Raw genomic sequence first — 19,943 nt, 5'->3', positions numbered from 1 at the left:
ATGGATTGCTGATGTGACTGAATGAATATAACTGGTAGTGAAAACACTGAAGTATTATAATGACATGGAAGAAGAGACTGTATTACATGTAGATTGGTCTCATCATGGCAGATACTTGATCTGATGAATCACCTGAGTATTACTGCAGATACTGATGTAGTGTGTCAGTGTTTGTCTGTTCAAGGCTCCATTCTGGGGCTTTTTCTGTTCAACATCTACATGCTGCCACTAGCTCAGGTTATGGAAAACAACTAAATATGTTACTAGTTATGCAGATGATACACAAATTTACATAACCATATCACCAGGAAACTATGGTTCAATACAAGCACTGAGTAAGTGCAATGAAGAAATAAATGATTGGATGTGCCAGAATTTTCTTCAATTAAACAAAGACAAAACTGAAGTAATTGTTTTTGGAGCAAAGGAAGAATGTTTAAAAGTCAGCACTCAGCTTCAGTCGATAATGTTAAAAACTACAAACCAAGCCAGAAATCTTGGTGTAGTCATGGACTCAGACCTGAATGTCAACAGCTACATTAAGACAATTACAAAGTCAGACTACTATCACCTGAAGAATATATCAAGAATTAAAGGACTTATGTCTCAGCAGGATTTGGAAAAACTTGTCCATGTATTTATCTTCAGTAGACTCGACTACTGTAACGCTGTCTTCACGGGTCTCCCTAAAAAACAATCAGACAGCTGCAGCTGATTCAGACGCTGCTGCTCGAGTCCTCACTAAGACCAAGAAAGTGGATCATATCAGTCCACTTCTCAGATCTTTACGCTGGCTTCCTGTCTGTCAAACAACTGATGTCAAAATACTGCTGTATGTTTATAAAGCACTGAATGGTTTAGGGCCAAAATACATTTCTGATCTGCTGCTTCATCATGAACCATCCAGACCTCTCAGGTCGTCTGGATCAGGTCTGCTTTCTGTCCCCTGAGTCAAAACTAAACATGGAGAAGCAGCGTTCAGTTTTTATGCTCCACATATCTGAACAAACTCCCAGAAAACTGCAGATCTGCTGCAACTCTCAGTTCTTTTAAATCGCAGCTGAAGACTTTTCTGTTTGAGTTTTATTGAACCAAATTTAAGGGTCAATATTTTACACTGCACTGTAACTTTTATTCTCCTGTTTTATCTGTCTTATTCTTTTTTTAGCTTCTTTTTATTTCCAAATTTAACACTTTTTATTGTATTTAAATGTCTTTTTACTTGTGTTGCTTTTATATTCTGTCTTGATGCCTTTTATGCTCTATGTAAAGCACTTTGAATTGCCTTGTTGTTGAAATGTGCTGCACAAATAAACTTGCCTTTCCTAACAGAGAGAACTATAAATACAGAACTACAAAGAGACAGAGACATTCAGGGAGGAGCTAAACTGTTACTGAACTATAGAAGAGAGACGAACTTCCATATTCAGCAGAGTTCAATACACAAACCACAAACATTACCTTCATTCAACATGCTGGCTTTGCAATACTCCGTATTTTACTTACTATTTCTGGCCATTCTTGCAGGTATGTTAGATTCTGTATTTTATAAAAGTTGAATACTAATAGTATCTGAATGTGATTCATTTACTGAGACAACATGTTATAACAGAGTTATCTCTTCCTTTAGGTGTCAGCTGTGAAGAACTCACTCCAGTCAACAATGAAGAGAACAGTTTAGAAGGCAGCACTGTTACTCTGTCCTACAAATACTACAAAGAAGCCTCTTATAGTGATTATTTCTACTGGTATCGACAATATCCAGGAAAACCACCAGAATTCCTTATTTCTCATTATGGCACAGGAAATCCACTATCAGCTGCAGTACGTAGACTGTCTTTTAAAGTGAGTGAAGACAAAACCCAAATGGATCTACAGATCTCCTCTGCTGCAGTGTCTGACACTGCTGTGTACTACTGTGCTGTGAGGCCCACAGTGACAGGAAACACCAAAACTCTGTACAAAAACCTTTGGAGCAAAGACAACATAATACTCCACAACATCCACTAGAGGGAGTCACACACTGTTAAACTTTAAGGATATTAAACAACAAATGCTTGAGGAACATCCACTAAAGGTGTCCCCTCTCTCTCTCTCTCTCTCTCTCTCTCTCTCTCTCTCTCTCTGCTGATGTTTATCCTTCAAACTGAAACTGGTTCACACAACCTGAAGGTTTTGGTCCAGAAATTTACAGTTTTCATTTTAATATAATGAAACTAAAGTTTTACACTCTTGCTAACGGGTGATTTTTGAAATGATGAAGATGTAAACTATTAGTCTGGTTGTTGAAAATGATACATTGGAGTAAGAGAGAGCGCTTTCAACTTTTTATCTTTAGTACTGAAACCTGTCTGTTGTCATGGTTCAGCAGTGATGCCTCTCTGTTGCCATGGTTACTGAGCTCAAAGAGGGAAGTGAAACACTGAAGAGCAGAAATGTGATCAGTCTCTCTCCCTGCAGTGGGTGGAGTCGCCCCCACCCTGACTTGTTGCCTAAACCCAACTACACACGGGACTCAGGATGCAAACCCGGGTCTCTGCTGCCAGAGTCCTGCATGTTGTACGCCTGCCATCCACTCCATCCTCCTCCTTCTGACTTCACAGCCATATATACCATACCATCATAAGGATGATACAGTTTAATACTAATGTATGTCAATGTTTAGTTGAGTTTTTTTTCCTTCTCAAACACACTGCTGGTCGGCTCTTTCATGTGATATCTTTCCATGCAGATAGGTCTGTGAAAATGACTCCCGCTTCCTTTGTTGGGCTGACAAATCTCAGAGCTGTGTGTCTCAAAACCTGCACAAATAAAATATTTGATATTAAGGAAACAGCTTAACCACCTTGATTTTTTCCAGCCCAAATACCTGACATGTTTCTGTTCCTTAATGATCTTGTTACAACATGTGAGCTGTTGTTACATATGTAATAACCACAGTATATCACCTGTTTTGATGGTTTTGGTTAAAGGTCATCAGCCATACTGAGCCATGGCTCACCAACAGTAGCAGACTGGTATATTCTCTCTTTTCAAAGAGGAAACACTGAGCTCATAATTAATGACAAACATGGGATGATTGTTGAGTTGATGCTAAGAAGCTGTGATGGTAAACTTCACTGATTTCAGAGGAATCTCCTTATAAATAAAACTGTTTGTGTGAGTCCTTTATTTCATTGTTTGAATATAGTTTTAGTTTTGACACACTTAATAAAGTGTGTGTGTGTGTGTGTGTGTGTGTGTGTGTGTGTGTGTGTGTGTGTGTGTGTTCAGTGAACTGTATCAGTCAGTTTCTGTTCAGTCTGACTGAGGGAGGTTTTTGTACGACGGTTTTTCACTGTGTGAACACATCCTGACTGTTGATTTCATGAACACTCTGACAGTAATAAACTGCTGCATCTTCAGCCTGAACTCCACTGATGGTCAGAGTGAAGTCAGAGTTTGATCCACTGCCAGTAAAACGATCTGGAATCCCTGATTCTCGATTATCAGCAGCAGAAATGAGCAGTTTAGGAGTTTCTCCATCTCTCTGTTGGTACCAGGCTAAGTAGTGGTAGCTGAACCCACCAAGGTTCAAAGCATAAACATCCTGACTGGTCTTACAGCTGATGGTTGCGGAGCCTCCCAGAGCAGATGTCACTGCTGCAGGCTGAGTCACTGTGATCTGGCCTCTGGACTCTGAGGATACAGAGACAAAAACATAAAGCAGCGTCATGGTTTTGATGGTTTTGTGGGCTTCATTTCAGAGGGACGGATGTTCATAGAGGAGAGGAGTTTGATTCTCTGGACTTTACCTGTGAAGCAGCAGCAGAGGAGAGTCCAGATGAGGACGGAGATCAAAGTCATGTTGTTGATGAGGAGGATTTCTGTGGCTTCTGTTGTGATGAAGGACAGTTGTCAGTCATCCAGTGTTCAACTCTCAGGACTATAAACTCTCCCAGAGCACTGGAGCATGGTGCCGCTGATGCAAAGTGTCTCTCTATGGAAATGCTCTGACTGACTCCAACAGGGACTTGGATTACTCTGATGATGCTGTTTCATCAATGGATCAATCAACTTATCACAGTATTGATTAGGATGTGTCAGTGATTATTTTTATGTGGTTTGGACTTCATGTGTATTGACGACTGTTTTCTTTCAGAAAATATTTTGTTACAGTTAAATGTATTACAACACAAATTTAACATTAATTTAAATTAATTTATATGAAATAAAATCACATATTCATAAATTGGCGGCTCTGTGTTGTTGTAAGTTTTCGAGTTATTTCAGTTATTTTACTTCATTTTGGTGAGTTTGTTTGTGTCAAAGTCAGAGAGCCGTGTCTCTCTACACTGAGAGGTTTTTGTACGGCGGCTCAATGAGTTTGTATCACTGTGGTTGACTTTCGGTGGAGGAACCAGACTGGATATTGGAAGTAAGTTTCTGCTAAAATATTAAATACTGTATCATCAGTTAAGTTTATAATTTCTACGTCTGAACATTTGTAGTAGATATAAGTTTCCACTGTGCTGATCTAAAACACTTTAAAGTCTCAGTTTTATTGTTTGTTCCTCTTGTGTTTCCTTAAAGTTGAACTCAAAGCAGCTTTACTGAACTTTTTTTGAAATGTTCAAGTTAATTTGTTAAATGTGAACAGCTTGAACTGCAGGACAGAGTAAAAAACAACAATCCTACTTTAAAAATGATTTTAATTTCAGCCTTTAATTCTCTGTTTTAATTTAATAATTTAAATTCAAAGAAGATAAACAATGTGAAATGCTGTGAATCTCTGATCATTTAAAATGTCTCCAGTTGTCTTTTAACCTCAGTCTGAAATCATTTTGACAGATTTTTGAGGGTTTTTCATTTTTTGAATGTCTCAACATTTTCCGTATATTACGGAGGTCTGTTAGTTTTGACTGATGAATCTGATTAACTGTTGATCTTTTGATAGTTTTGAAAGTAAATATGTTGTTATAAATTCAAACTAAATCAAAGATGTCTGAATTATATATTCAAACTTTATGTCCTTATTTATATATAGTGTATAGTGTAAAATAAAATACATTAAACAGTCATATAAAGGACTTAAAGGAGTTTCTGTCAGATGTTTTTTCTGCTCCACCAGTCACTCACTGACACACTGTTTCACTTCCCTCTGAGAAACCTCTCATGCATATCAGCGCAGAAAGAGTCCTCATATGGCTCCACCCTCTCACAGTAAAGGTGTCCAAGTGTCTGGTGTTGGATTGACAGCTGTCCTCTAATCTGATTGGTGTCTCCTAGGTGATGTCCGTCCCACCCTGACGGTGCTGCCCCCCTCCAGCGAGGAGCTGCAGCAGGGGAAGGCCACGCTCATATGTCTGGCCAACAAGGGCTTCCCCTCAGACTGGAGTCTGGCCTGGAAGGTGGACGGCAGCAGCAGCAGCAGCAGCAGCAGCGGGGAGGAGAGCAGGAGCCCCGGGGTGCTGCAGAAGGACGGCCGCTACAGCTGGAGCAGCACCCTGAGGCTCCCTGCAGACCAGTGGAGGAAGGTGGGCTCTGTGACCTGTGAGGCCACCCAGGGCTCCCAGACTTCAGTCTCAGAGACACTGAGGAGAGACCAGTGTTCCCAGTCCTGACCTGACTCACTGGGACTCTGCTACTGGTTTTACTCTGCTACTGCTCTCACTCTGATCACTGCAGCTCTCTCTCTCTTATCACACTGATTCAGTATTAGTCAACATCAGTTCTTCATGTTTTCTTTGCTGTTATAATGCTCATTCATGTTTGAACAAAATAAAGATTTTCTCTTCAAATCAGACTTTTTTCTCTGGATATTATCATATGGATGGCAGATGTCGTATTCTTTATGATAATAATCAAAATGAAATGATAATAAACATTATTTCCACAGAACAAGTCATTCATAAAATGCAACACAAAGAGTTTTACATGAAAGAAAGTAATCATGACATTTACAATAAAACACTGATAAAAACAATAAAACTGGATCAAATTGAATTCAGAAGACATGATGAGAAAAGATCAAATAACCATCAGATAAAAACTCTTTAGGAGAAAGCAATTGTGAAAACATGTGTCTTAAAAGATAATACAGCAGATTAAAGACTCAAAGCTGCATCAAGGTGCAGTGAAGAAGATTTTCCAGGTGATGGTCTGTTATATTAAATAGTGAGATCACTTCCTACATTGTCTTCTATCCACTAACTCTGAGTGTCTCTGTGTAGCAGTGCTATCATAAAGCAGCTAAGGGCTGCTGTGGGTAGAAGGAAAAAACGAGGCCATTTGAAACTCATTTCTCTTTCATGGTTTTTACATAAATCCTTAAAGCTGCTGATTCTGAATTTAAAAAACTCTTCCAATGTTTTCTGAGTGTGATTCATTTAATGAGTCTTTTAATTTGTGGTTTATTGTCTGTTTTCTCTACAGTTTGTTTAAGTATCATTGTTAAGATAAGACAAGTAGAAACTATAGAGTCTCATGATGCTGATTCATAATTATACCAGGGAGGATAAATGGTTCAACTTTGTTGTAACAAAAAGGTTCAAAGGTTCAATCTCCTCATGATGAGCTGCTCTGGATAAGAGCGTCAGCTAAACAGCTGAAATGTAAATGTGATGTAAATGTTGAGAGTTCCCTCACTCCATTAGTTCCCTTCCCCTCATAGGTCATCCCCCCTACTGAATTATAAATATAAGACCTATAATCATTGCAAAATAAATGATAATAACACCAAACTTCATACAAAGTTTGTATATAATGTATTGTATGTATATAGACCTTTCTGCTGCATCCTACAAAAATGAGCTGCATTCATCCCCCACACCCCCCCCCCCCTCCTATTCTCTCTCTCTCCCTCTCATTGGAGAGGAGAATTTTAGAGTACTCTTCTGGTGAAATATCCTCATAAATCCCATGACTTTGGCCAAATCTTACTTTAGAAATCATATTTTAGTAGGAAATTTCGTGGTAAATCCACAGGTTTGACACAGGTTTGAAAGTGTTCAGACTTATAGTTTAGACGTCAGAAGCCTCTATTTGACACAAAGGTCATGCCTCCCCATTGCTTTACATTATAAGGGTGATGGGTGAATATTTCCATTTTATTAAATTTATCACCACACCTGATGTGCATGCCAAATTTGATACGTTTTTGAGCATGTTTAGGAGTCAAATTTAGGGTTTAAGTGGCGTAATAATAAAGAAAGAGACAAACAAACAAATACACAAAATAATATATTAATATAATTTTCAGATCTTTTTTGTGTTTTTTAGTCCTGACATGTAACACAAATACAATATTACTGATATTTGTGTTTGACTAAAATGTTCTGTATTATATTTAATTAAATATAAATAGTATTTTCTTATTGATTGATATTATATCAATCTGAAAAGCACATTGAACACATTATTAGTCAGAGCTGTGAGAGCAGGGAGGAGGAGATTAAGGGAGGAGCAAAACTGTCACTGAAGTACAGAAAGACACAAACTTTCACTGTGGTGTTTCATACTAAACAACACAGACAGTTTCTTCTTATCTTCAAGATGGTGTCAATGCAATTAAGTCTGTTTTCAACTTTGTTTCTGATCACACTAACAGGTAGGTGACACACTTCATATTTACTTCTGTTGATGTTTGATTGAAAACTGAGCATGAAGTTGTATGTATTCATGTTATGAGTCTTTGACAACATGTTATAACAGAGTTATCTCTTCCTTTAGGTGTCAGCTGTCAAGAACTCACTCCAGTCAACAATGAAGAGAACAGTTTAGAAGGCAGCACTGTTACTCTGTCCTACAACTACTCCAAACAAGCTGCTGGCAATGATTATTTCTTCTGGTATCGACAATATCCAGGAAAACCACCAGAGTTCCTCATTTTCCATTTCGGTTCAGGAGATGCAATATCAGATCCAGTACCTAGACTGTCTTTTAAAGTGAGTGCAGATAAAACCCAAATGGATCTGCAGATCTCCTCTGCTGCAGTGACAGACTCTGCTCTGTACTACTGTGCTGTGAGGCCCACAGTGACAGCAAACCCACAGTCTCTGTACAAAAACACAAGCTGACACACTGACAAGCTGCTGGAAGCCTTTTTTCCACACTGTTGTACTGAACTTTTTACCTCCACTAGAGGGCCACATTATCAAGTAGGCGGTGCACTACTTCTGCACAGTGTTCAACCATTCTGTCAATAATAACTGCTGCTGTGAAGAGAACAATTCTCAGACTGAATGTTGAACATCAGATAGTTTCTCCTGTTGATTTAAACCTTGTTGTAGAGATGGAACATTGGCTGTGGATTATTCTCGCTGCTCTTTTCTTTGGTAAGACAGAAAACAGAATGTGTTTCCTTTCTCAACAGTTTTTAACACAAAACTGAACTATAAGTGCTTTTAATGTCCATCATAAAGGAAACAAGTTATTTCTGCCTCCATTTATAACTTTTTTTAGAAAACAAGATGTAGTTCAGTCTGACAGACAGCAGTCAGTAAAAACAGACTATTCTAGATGTCTCAGTGTCTGCTAGGTAACTCTTTAAGCTGCTGATTGTTCTCCTTTAATCAATCATCTTTATTGATTCATCTCTTCCTCTGCATGTTCTGTTCTTCCCCAGAGTGTAAAGGACAAGACAGCGTGACCCAGCCAACAGGAGATGTCATTGCTGCTGAAGGACACACAGTTACACTTGCTTGTACATTTCCGAAGAGTGGAAATCCAACTTTGTTCTGGTACAAACAAGAAGTAAATGATTTCCCAAAGTATGTGCTGCGGCGTTACATGTCTGGTGGAGGAGATAATGCTGCAGAGTTCCAGAAAGACAGATTTGATGCTACAGTTAATGGGACATCAGTTCCTCTGAAGATCCAGAAGCTGCAGCTGTCTGACTCTGCTGTGTACTACTGTGCTCTGCAGCCCACAGTGACAGGAAACACCAAAACTCTGTACAAAAACCTTTGGAGCAAAGACAACAGAATACTCCACAACATCCACTAGAGGGAGTCACACACTGTTAAACTTCAGTGGTTTGAATCTTCAGATATTTGACTCAGCCCTACAAAAGACTCATCTGTATCCAACATGTGTGAAACCTGGATTATGATGGTGACTGCAGCATCAGTGTCATTTCCACAGTTGAATCACAGATGTGTAACAGAAGGGATGAATGGATTCGACTCTTTCTCTCTTGATAAGGATTCCTGTCTCTCAGCTCAGAGTATCTGCTGATGCAGAGTACTGATCCCATAGCAGTGCTCTCTTTCTCCCACATTCAAATCTGTGCACCCCACTGCTTGAAACTCATTGGAACAACTTCAACATGAGGTCACATGAGGTCATGGATTGCTGACGTGACTGAATGAATATAACTGGTAGTGAAAACACTGAAGTATTATAATGACATGGAAGAAGAGACTGTATTACATGTAGATTGGTTTCATTATGGCAGATACTTGATCTGATGAATCACCTGAGTATTACTGCAGATACTGATGTAGTGTGTCAGTGTCTGTCTAACAGAGAGAACTATAAATACAGAACTACAAAGAGACGGAGACATTCAGGGAGGAGCTAAGCTGTCAGTTAACAGCCACATTTAGAGCAGCAGCACCTGAAAACAAAGAGACTCACCTCAGTTTGCATCACAAACATGTCCAAGTTACCACGTGGCTAGTTCAATCCTGCCTTCAGCCCAACACTACAAAAACAGTCAGCATGTTCTTCACAAAAAGATCAACCTCAACACCGGATCCAGATATCATAGTCTCTGGAAAAAAAACTACAGACTGAGTCTGAGTTTAAATACCTTGATATCACTGTTGACTCTAATCTGTCGTTCACATCACATGTTGCAAGGAATGTTAGATTCAATCTAGCCAATTTCATATTTACAAGGAGCTGCATGACCATTAATGCAGCTGAAATGTTCATGAACACAATGATTTTCCCACACATCACGTACTGTCTGACAAGTTGGGGACATGTCAATAAAACCAAGCAGAAGCCAATAGAATCTGTACAAACAAACAATAGAAACTATAGACATGAAGCCACAAGGATACCATCATTGCAATATTTTGAAAAAGCACAACTTATTAAGCTGGTTAAATACAGTAGAATGTGTCTTGTTTTCAATACACAATATGGCTCCTCCACCACTCTGTACATACATCACATTAAAAACAAGCTGAACTACCAGAGCAACAACTAGAGGAGATTGTTTTATTCCAAGAAGACAAAGTAGTTTTGGCCAATCTGCTTTTTCTGTCAGAGCATCGCAAGATTGGAACAATTTACCACAACACATAAGAAACTGTGTCAACTATCATTCATTGACCACAACATTAAGAGCCTGGTTCATTAGAAATCAAACTTGTGAACACTAGAACAGTCTTACTTGTCATTATTATGCTTAGTGTAAGAGCTGCTCTTGTTTATCATCGGCTTTGTATGTAACATCCACATTTTACCAGTCCTGACATTGTGCTGTCAACCTATTTGTTGATTTGTTGATTGTTGTCATGCTATTGTTGATTTTGTGTGTTTTAAGAGCTGTCTTTCTTGTCTCTATGCAGTGCAGGCTTGTTTGTATCGGCATATTCTCACTGCTTTTATTGTTGATTGTATTTTTGATGCTTTTATTCAGAATATTTCTGCTTCTAACTTTTGCCTGCCCAGTGACAACAGATGAAAATTAGCCTTTCTGGCTAACTCTGGCATATTTTCAGAAATGTTATTAATATGCACTGTCCCCGTCAAATAAAGTAATAAAATAAAATAAAAAATAAATGTGGTCAGGCAGAGTCGTGCATCACATGCAGGTGTTTGTTCCTCTAAATATTTCATCTCTTACACTTTGGTAATCTGAACAAGTGGTTTATCAATCTGTTCACATGGGTTTCCAGATCAATAAGTTTCTTCCTACCATATGACCCATGGGGGGGGGGGGGGCTCCTTAAGATTGAACATGTTTCACACAACACAGTTACTTTCTGTACAGTTTGCAGTTTGGACTTTTTGACTTGTCAGAAAGTTGTTTCTCTACAGATTGATTGTGGTGAATTTTCTGCAGATTCCTCCTTCAGTCTGACCTTCTTGGATGATGATGACTGCAGCATCACTGTCATTTCTAAAGCTTCCATCAGCCTGAATGTAAACAGACCACAGCAAGAGGAGGAGCTACACAACTGAATATGAAAGGCTTCATTTGGAACTGAAGAGATACTGTGTTCTTTCTATTGTTCATTCACTACAAGTCAAATAATGTTACTTCATTTCATTTGGATGATGATGCTCACTTTTCATACTGGTAAGTACTCAGGACACCAATCAACATGTAACAAGAGATGATAGACATCATTCAATAAACTACTGTTCATTTTTTAAATAATTTATTTATTATTTTTTTTACTCAGTTTAAAGATATTTTATCATTTTAAAAATACAAATTTCATGGTGAAATATGTATTTGTTGTTTTCAGGATCCTCTGAGGATTTACTGAAACCATTTAAAGATGTAATGCTGGCTTTGGAAGGAGACAATGTGACTCTCTCCTGCAAATATTCTGGTTCTGTAAGAAACCTCTACTGGTATCAGCAGAAGTACAGTTCATCTCCACAGCTGCTCATCATGGAAAATTCAGAGAAAGAAGGGTTGTCTTTGAAACATGACAAAGAAAATGAGACATTTCATCTGCAGATCTCCTCTGCTGCAGTGTCTGACTCTGCTGTGTACTACTGTGCTCTGCAGCCCACAGTGACAGGAAACACCAAAACTCTGTACAAAAACCTTTGGAGCAAAGACAACAGATTACTCCACAACATCCACTGGAGGGAGTCACACACTGTTAAACTTCAGTGGTTTCTTATCAAACAGTCTAGATTCTTTTCCCTCATGAGACACAGTTGTGATGAAGAGTTTTACAAATGAATGTCATTTGACATATGAGTCTCCTCCTACTGACTGCAGAGGTGGCTGCATGGCAGAGAGCTGTTTGATTCCAGCTGTGAACATCAGACCAAACACAACTCACAAAACCACTCAACACTTATTCAAACTCAACATTCACTTACAGCATTTCACTTGTGTAACCATGGAAACACTGGCTGTCATTTCACTGTTTTCAGCTCTTGTAGGTACGTATGTTTTTGTCATTGTGTGATATTTTCCAAATGATGGATATTTGACTCTGGAACAGAACTTTAATACAACATGTTTCCTTCACTAGGTAACACCTTGGAAGATGATTTCTATAGAAATCAGTCAAATGAACAGTTGATCAGTTTGTGTCCACAGAGTAACACTGTACAGTTGACATTTTCCACTGTCTTCTCATCTCAGCCTCATGAACAATGTTAGTCTAATGGCTTCATTTTCTCTACTTTTTCCAGGACTAATAGCTGGAGACACAATCTCTCCTGAACGAGATGAAGTCATTGGAAGAGAAGGAGAATCTCTCACACTCAGATGCAAGTATGAGACAGATTATGATGATGTTACTCTTGATTGGTACAAACATCATTCTGACCTTCAGGCACCTCAGTTTATACTCTGGAAAGGAGCAAAGGGAGGCACAGATCAATACATTCCTGATGAACGATATGGATCCACAACATCAGATACATCAACTGAGCTGACCATACAGAATCTAACCCTGGCAGACACAGCTCTCTACTACTGTGCTCTAGACACACAGTGATAGAAAGTGTAGAAGAGGCTGTACAAAAACCTGAACACAGATATCTGACTACTCTTCAAAGAGGAGGGAAGTGGTATTCAAACCACAGCTTCATATCAGATGGATTCTGCTAATTCCTGTTTTATCAGAGTCACTGTGGTTACAGCTGCTAATGAAACACTGTGGGAGGATTCACATGAGCAGCAAATCCACATCAATGAAAAACCAGCTGGATGATGCTTCAAACACAAGACACCATCAAACATAAAGTGACATAAAACTGTGTGTTGAACAAAAACCTGAAGTTACTCGTCGGGTTAAAAAGTGAATGTAATGAAAATATGAGAATGTTTGTTTCATACTGTCAGTTTTTATCATGAGCTGTTTCCATTAGACATTCAACAAGGGTGTCTGCTGCCTCCACTGTTTGAACTACGAGTGTGAATGAGATATGGTCACTGACTACTGAGCACGTGCAGGAATGCTATTCTGTTAACAGAGCTTCGCTAGCTTCTTGTGCTACATATCACTATCTATTAACATGGTACTACATTATGAATTTCTTGAAGAATTTCAGTACAAGTTACAGTACATTTCTCAAACAGGTTGTAGCCACTGTAGGTCTTTGGTTATTGGCCATGATTAATGCTTCTTAACTGTTTAAAGTTAACTAGTGTGCAGTGTCTGCTTAACAAACCTGATCTGGATCCAACTGTATGCAATCATTTCAGGTCTAGCTCAAAATGACCTTTTATTTCAAAAAATATTTTGAGTTGTAGGATCTTAGCTCAGATTTCGATACAGTGGATCATGGAGTCCTCAGTGACAGGCTACAACGGTGGGTTGGCCCATCTGTTTCTGATTTAAGCTGGTTTATATCATATTTATCAAATAAACAATTATTTGTGATGGTTGCTAATGATATGTCTGATGCTGCTGTCTTGAGTTATGGAGTGCCTCAAGGGTCTGTTATTGGTCCTATCTTATTTTCTATTCATATACTACTGTTTTAACATATCTTTTCACTTTTATGCAGACGACAAACAGCTGTACATTTCCCTCAGATGTGACAATTTCAGCAAACTGTCTGATTTAAAGGATTGCCTGGACTCCATGAGAAGCTGGATGTTTAAAAACTTCTTTAACTTTCTTATTCAATGATGATACAACAGTTCATGGAGAGAGAGAATACCACCAACAAGGACCCCTTAATTTCTCTTCTTGTCTCTTTCTCTTCTTCATAAAATAACTCTTCTGTTAGCTTCCTCAGTGCAGTTTCTCCTTTGGAATGTAGGTAACAGTAGCAGGTAGCAGTTGGCAGCTAGCTAGCTGTTTTGATTTAAAAATATATCTAAAGATGATATTTCCTCTACTGTTAATTAATTTTGTTACCTCTTCTGCAGAGTATCCTCTGAAGAGTATTTGAAGGTTATTTTGCAAAATGTCCCACTTTGTAGGTCCAAGTTTGAGATGTATTCAGGAGCCCATCTCTGGTGCAGCCACTCTCTGAGCAGGGAGGAGGAGATTAAGGGAGGAGCAAAACTGTCACTGAAGTACAGAAAGACACAAACTTTCACTGTGGTGTTTCATACTAAACAACACAGACAGTTTCTTCTTATCTTCAAGATAGTGTCAATGCAATTAAGTCTGTTTTCAACTTTGTTTCTGATCACACTAACAGGTAGGTGACACACTTCATATTTACTTCTATTGATGTTTGATTGAAAACTGAGCATGAAGTTGTATGTATTCATGTTATGAGTCTTTGACAACATGTTATAACAGATTTATCTCTTCCTTTAGGTGTCAGCTGTCAAGAACTCACTCCAGTCAACAATGAAGAGAACAGTTTAGAAGGCAGCACTGTTACTCTGTCCTACAACTACTCCAAAGAAGCTGCTGCCACTGATTATTTCTTCTGGTATCGACAATATTCAGGAAAACCACCAGAGTTCCTTATTTCTCATTATGGAACAGAACCAGAAAAGAATTTAACAAACTCAAGGTTATCTGTTAAAGTGACTGAGGGTCGAACCCAAATGAATCTGCAGATCTCCTCTGCTGCAGTGTCTGACTCTGCTGTGTACTACTGTGCTCTGCAGCCCACAGTGACAGGAAACACCAAAACTCTGTACAAAAACCTTTGGAGCAAAGACAACAGAATACTCCACAACATCCACTAGAGGGAGTCACACACTGTTAAACTTCAGTGGTTTCTTGTCAAACAGTCTAGATTCTTTTCCCTCATGAGACACAGTTGTGATGAAGAGTTTTACAAATGAATGTCATTTGACATATGAGTCTCCTCCTACTGACTGCAGAGGTGGCTGCATGGCAGAGAGCTGTTTGATTCCAGCTGTGAACATCAGACCAAACACAACTCACAAAACCACTCGACACTTATTCAAACTCAACATTCACTTACAGCATTTCACTTGTGTAACCATGGAAACACTGGCTGTCATTTTACTGTTTTCAGCTCTTGTAGGTACGTATGTTTTTGTCATTGTGTGATATTTTCCAAATGATGGATATTTGACTCTGGAACAGAACTTTAATACAACATGTTTCCTTCACTAGGTAACACCTTGGAAGATGATTTCTATAGAAATCAGTCAAATGAACAGTTGATCAGCTTGTGTCCACAGAGTAACACTGTACAGTTGACATTTTCCACTGTCTTCTCATCTCAGCCTCATGAACAATGTTAGTCTAATGGCTTCATTTTCTCTACTTTTTCCAGGACTAATAGCTGGAGACACAATCTCTCCTGAACGAGATGAAGTCATTGGAAGAGAAGCAGAATCTCTCACACTCACATGTACCTATCAGACAACTGCATATGGTAATGTTTACCTTTACTGGTACAAACATCATTCTGACCTTCAGGCACCTCAGTTTATACGACATGGATCCAAAACATCATATACATCAACTGAGCTGACCATACAGAGTCTAACCCTGGCAGACACAGCTCTCTACTACTGTGCTCTACACACACAGTGATAGAAAGTGTAGAAGAGGCTGTACAAAAACCTGAACACAGATATCTGACTACTCTTCAAAGAGGAGGGAAGTGGTATTCAAACCACAGCTTCATATCAGATGGATTCTGCTAATTCCTGTTTTATCAGAGTCACTGTGGTTACAGCTGCTAATGAAACACTGTGGGAGGATTCACATGAGCAGCAAATCCACATCAATGACAAACCAGCTGGATGATGCTTCAAACACAAGACACCATCAAACATAAAGTGACATAAAACTGTGTGTTGAACAAAAACCTGAAGTTACTCGTCGGGTTAAAAAGTGAATGTAATGAAAATATGAGAATGTTTGTTTCATACTGTCAGTTTTTATCATGAGCTGTTTCCATTAGACATTCAACAAGGGTGTCTGCTGCCTCCACTGTTTGAACTACGAGTGTGAATGAGATATGGTCACTGACTTCATGTTGTCTTCAGGTATTTACATTTGTTGACATAAGAACTGTCAGTTGTCAGTGTTTTACTATTATCTACCTGATAAAATTAGTGTGAATGCCAGAGTCCTGCATGTTGTACGCCTGCCATCCACTCCATCCTCCTCCGTCTGACTTCACAGCCATATATACCATACCATCATAAGCATGATACAGTTTAATACTAATGTATGTCAATGTTTAGTTGAGTTTTTTTTCCTTCTCAAACACACTGCTGGTCGGCTCTTTCATGTGATATCTTTCCATGCAGATAGGTCTGTGAAAATGACTCCCGCTTCCTTTGTTGGGCTGACAAATCTCAGAGCTGTGTGTCTCAAAACCTGCACAAATAACATATTTGATATTAAGGAAACAGCTTAACCACCTTGATTTTTTCCCGCCCAAATACCTGACATGTTTCTGTTCCTTAATGATCTTGTTACAACATGTGAGCTGTTGTTACATATGTAATAACCACAGTATATCACCTGTTTTGATGGTTTTGGTTAAAGGTCATCAGCCATACTGAGCCATGGCTCACCAACAGTAGCAGACTGGTATATTCTCTCTTTTCAAAGAGGAAACACTGAGCTCATAATTAATGACAAACATGGGATGATTGTTGAGTTGATGCTAAGAAGCTGTGATGGTAAACTTCACTGATTTCAGAGGAATCTCCTTATAAATAAAACTGTTTGTGTGAGTCCTTTATTTCATTGTTTGAATATAGTTTTAGTTTTGACACACTTAATAAAGTGTGTGTGTGTGTGTGTGTGTGTGTGTGTGTGTGTGTGTGTGTGTGTGTGTGTGTGTTCAGTGAACTGTATCAGTCAGTTTCTGTTCAGTCTGACTGAGGGAGGTTTTTGTACGACGCTTTTTCACTGTGTGAACACACCCTGACTGTTGATAGTGTGTTTACTCTGACAGTAATAAACTGCTGCATCTTCAGTCTGAACTCCACTGATGGTCAGAGTGAAGTCAGAGTTTGATCCACTGCCTGTAAAACGATCTGGAATCCCTGATACTCGATCATCAGCACGATAAATGAACAGTTTAGGAGTTTCTCCATCTCTCTGTTGGTACCAGGCTAAGAGGTGGTAGCTGCTCCCACTATCAGTCCAACTAAAAACATCCTGACTGGTCTTACAGCTGATGGTTGCGGAGCCTCCCAGAGCAGATGTCACTGCTGCAGGCTGAGTCACTGTGACCTGGCCTCTGGACTCTGAGGATACAGAGACAAAAACATAAAGCAGCGTCATGGTTTTGATGGTTTTGATGGTTTTGTGGGCTTCATGTCAGAGGGACGGATGTTCATAGAGGAGTTTGATTCTCTGGACTTTACCTGTGAAGCAGCAGCAGAGGAGAGTCCAGATGAGGACGGAGATCAAAGTCATGTTGTTGATGAGGAGGATTTCTGTGGCTTCTGTTGTGATGAAGGACAGCTGTCAGTCATCCAGTGTTCAACTCTCAGGATTATAAACTCTCCCAGAGCACTGGAGCATGGTGCCGCTGATGCAAAGTGGCTCTCTATGGAAATGCTCTGACTGACTCCAACAGGGACTTGGATTACTCTGATGATGCTGTTTCATCAATGGATCAATCAACTTATCACAGTATTGATTAGGATGTGTCAGTGATTATTTTTATGTGGTTTGGACTTCATGTGTATTGATGACTGTTTTTTTTTTTAGAATGTATTTTGTTATATTCAAATGTATTACCACAAAAAGATAATATAACTTGATTTTTAAAATCATTATATACGAAATAAAATCACATATTCATAAATTGGCGGCTCTGTGTTGTTGTAAGTTTTCGAGTTATTTCAGTTATTTTACTTCATTTTGGTGAGTTTGTTTGTGTCAAAGTCAGAGAGCCGTGTCTCTCTACACTGAGAGGTTTTTGTACGGCGGCTCAATGAGTTTGTATCACTGTGGTGGACTTTTGGTGGAGGAACCAGACTGGATGTTGGAAGTAAGTTTCTGCTAAAATATTAAATACTGTATCATCAGTTAAGTTTATAATTTCTACGTCTGAACATTTGTAGTAGATATAAGTTTCCACTGTGCTGATCTAAAACACTTTAAAGTCTCAGTTTTATTGTTTGTTCCTCTTGTGTTTCCTTAAAGTTGAACTCAAAGCAGCTTTACTGAACTTTTTTTTTAAATGTTCAAGTTAATTTGTTAAATGTGAACAGCTTGAACTGCAGGACAGAGTAAAAAACAACAATCCTACTTTAAAAATGATTTTAATTTCAGCCTTTAATTCTCTGTTTTAATTTAATAATTTAAATTCAAAGAAGATAAACAATGTGAAATGCTGTGAATCTCTGATCATTTAAAATGTCTCCAGTTGTCTTTTAACCTCAGTCTGAAATCATTTTGACAGATTTTTGAGGGTTTTTCATTTTTTGAATGTCTCAACATTTTCCGTATATTACGGTGGTCTGTTAGTTTTGACTGATGAATCTGATTAACTATTGATCTTTTGATAGTTTTGAAAGTAAATATGTTGTTATAAATTCAAACTAAATCATAGATGTCTGAATTATATATTCAAACTTTATGTCCTTATTTATATATAGTGTATAGTGTAAAATAAAATACATTAAACAGTCATATAAACGACTTAAAGGAGTTTCTGTCAGATGTTTTTTCTGCTCCACCAGATACTCACTGACACACTGTTTCACTTCCCTCTGAGAAACCTCTCATGCATATCAGCGCAGAAAGAGTCCTCATATGGCTCCACCCTCTCACAGTAAAGGTGTCCAAGTGTCTGGTGTTGGATTGACAGCTGTCCTCTAATCTGATTGGTGTCTCCTAGGTGATGTCCGTCCCACCCTGACGGTGCTGCCCCCCTCCAGTGAGGAGCTGCAGCAGGGGAAGGCCACGCTCATATGTCTGGCCAACAAGGGCTTCCCCTCAGACTGGAGTCTGGCCTGGAAGGTGGACGGCAGCAGCAGCAGCAGCAGCGGGGAGGAGAGCAGGAGCCCCGGGGTGCTGCAGAAGGACGGCTGCTACAGCTGGAGCAGCACCCTGAGGCTCCCTGCAGACCAGTGGAGGAAGGTGGGCTCTGTGACCTGTGAGGCCACCCAGGGCTCCCAGACTCCAGTCTCAGAGACACTGAGGAGAGACCAGTGTTCCCAGTCCTGACCTGACTCACTGGGACTCTGCTACTGGTTTTACTCTGCTACTGCTCTCACTCTGATCACTAATCAGAACAGTGTAACATTGTGTAACTTCAAACTGTAACAACTGCATTATTGTAGTACTGATGACTTAGATGCTTGAAACAATAAACATTTTCTCTCTTGAAATCAAATATTTTTCTGTGGATGTTTGACACCAACAATACATGCAGGATTATAACACTTTCTTGATCTTAATCTTGGGATTATATAAAGTATTGTTACATATCTATGAAGTCTTTGAGTCTCAACTGACAGTGTGTCTGTTTAGCAGTGGTATCATAAATCATTATGTAAAACATGGTGTTAATGGAAGGATGAAAGGATCCCATAATTTTAAAATCCTTTCAAAATGTAGTTTACATTAATAGAGTTTAGAGGATTAGAAACAAAGTGCAGAGTATTGTCGGCAAAAAATGATATCACCTGGTTCTTCTTTCACACCAAAGGTTTCCATGTCAGTATGTTTGTTGCATGTTTCTATACGAATACCGAAAGAACACCTCTGATGTGTTTTTATTTATGTGCTGCATTAAAGTTCTTATTGAATTATCCCCAGTTTTGAGATGTTAAAATGTGCAATAATATGTTTTAATGTCTGAAAGGGTATTATCTTATTCAAAGAGAA

At 38.9% G+C, this 19,943-nt stretch overlaps 1 protein-coding gene, 1 long non-coding RNA gene and 1 gene segment (V, D, J or C); 2 read left to right on the top strand and 1 right to left on the bottom strand.

Moving 5' to 3' along the window:
• Window positions 1–1,851: 1,851 nt before the first annotated feature.
• Window positions 1,852–5,783, top strand: LOC137194804 (Ig kappa-b4 chain C region-like). The segment is given in 3 exon segments: window positions 1,852–1,948; window positions 4,379–4,417; window positions 5,269–5,783. Coding segments are annotated over 3 exon segments (456 nt in total).
• A 5,280-nt stretch (window positions 5,784–11,063) lies between these two features.
• On the top strand, window positions 11,064–19,280 carry LOC137194871 (immunoglobulin kappa light chain-like). The gene is made up of 4 exons (XM_067607052.1): window positions 11,064–11,296; window positions 11,469–11,755; window positions 18,066–18,099; window positions 18,952–19,280. The coding sequence occupies exons 1-4, from the start codon at window positions 11,251–11,253 to the stop codon at window positions 19,278–19,280; spliced, it is 696 nt and encodes a 231-aa protein (XP_067463153.1). The 5' UTR covers window positions 11,064–11,250.
• Window positions 17,000–17,566, bottom strand: LOC137194806 (uncharacterized). Its single transcript, XR_010931023.1, has 2 exons — window positions 17,468–17,566; window positions 17,000–17,347 (listed from the first exon to the last, which is right to left on the bottom strand). It is a non-coding gene; the product is annotated as an uncharacterized lncRNA (long non-coding RNA).
• Window positions 19,281–19,943: the final 663 nt, after the last annotated feature.

Source organism: Thunnus thynnus, chromosome 12 (assembly GCF_963924715.1).
Source record: "Thunnus thynnus chromosome 12, fThuThy2.1, whole genome shotgun sequence".
Taxonomy (NCBI): domain Eukaryota; kingdom Metazoa; phylum Chordata; class Actinopteri; order Scombriformes; family Scombridae; genus Thunnus; species Thunnus thynnus.
Note: the sequence above shows the minus strand (reverse complement) of the source record. Positions and strands in the feature narration are given on the sequence as shown.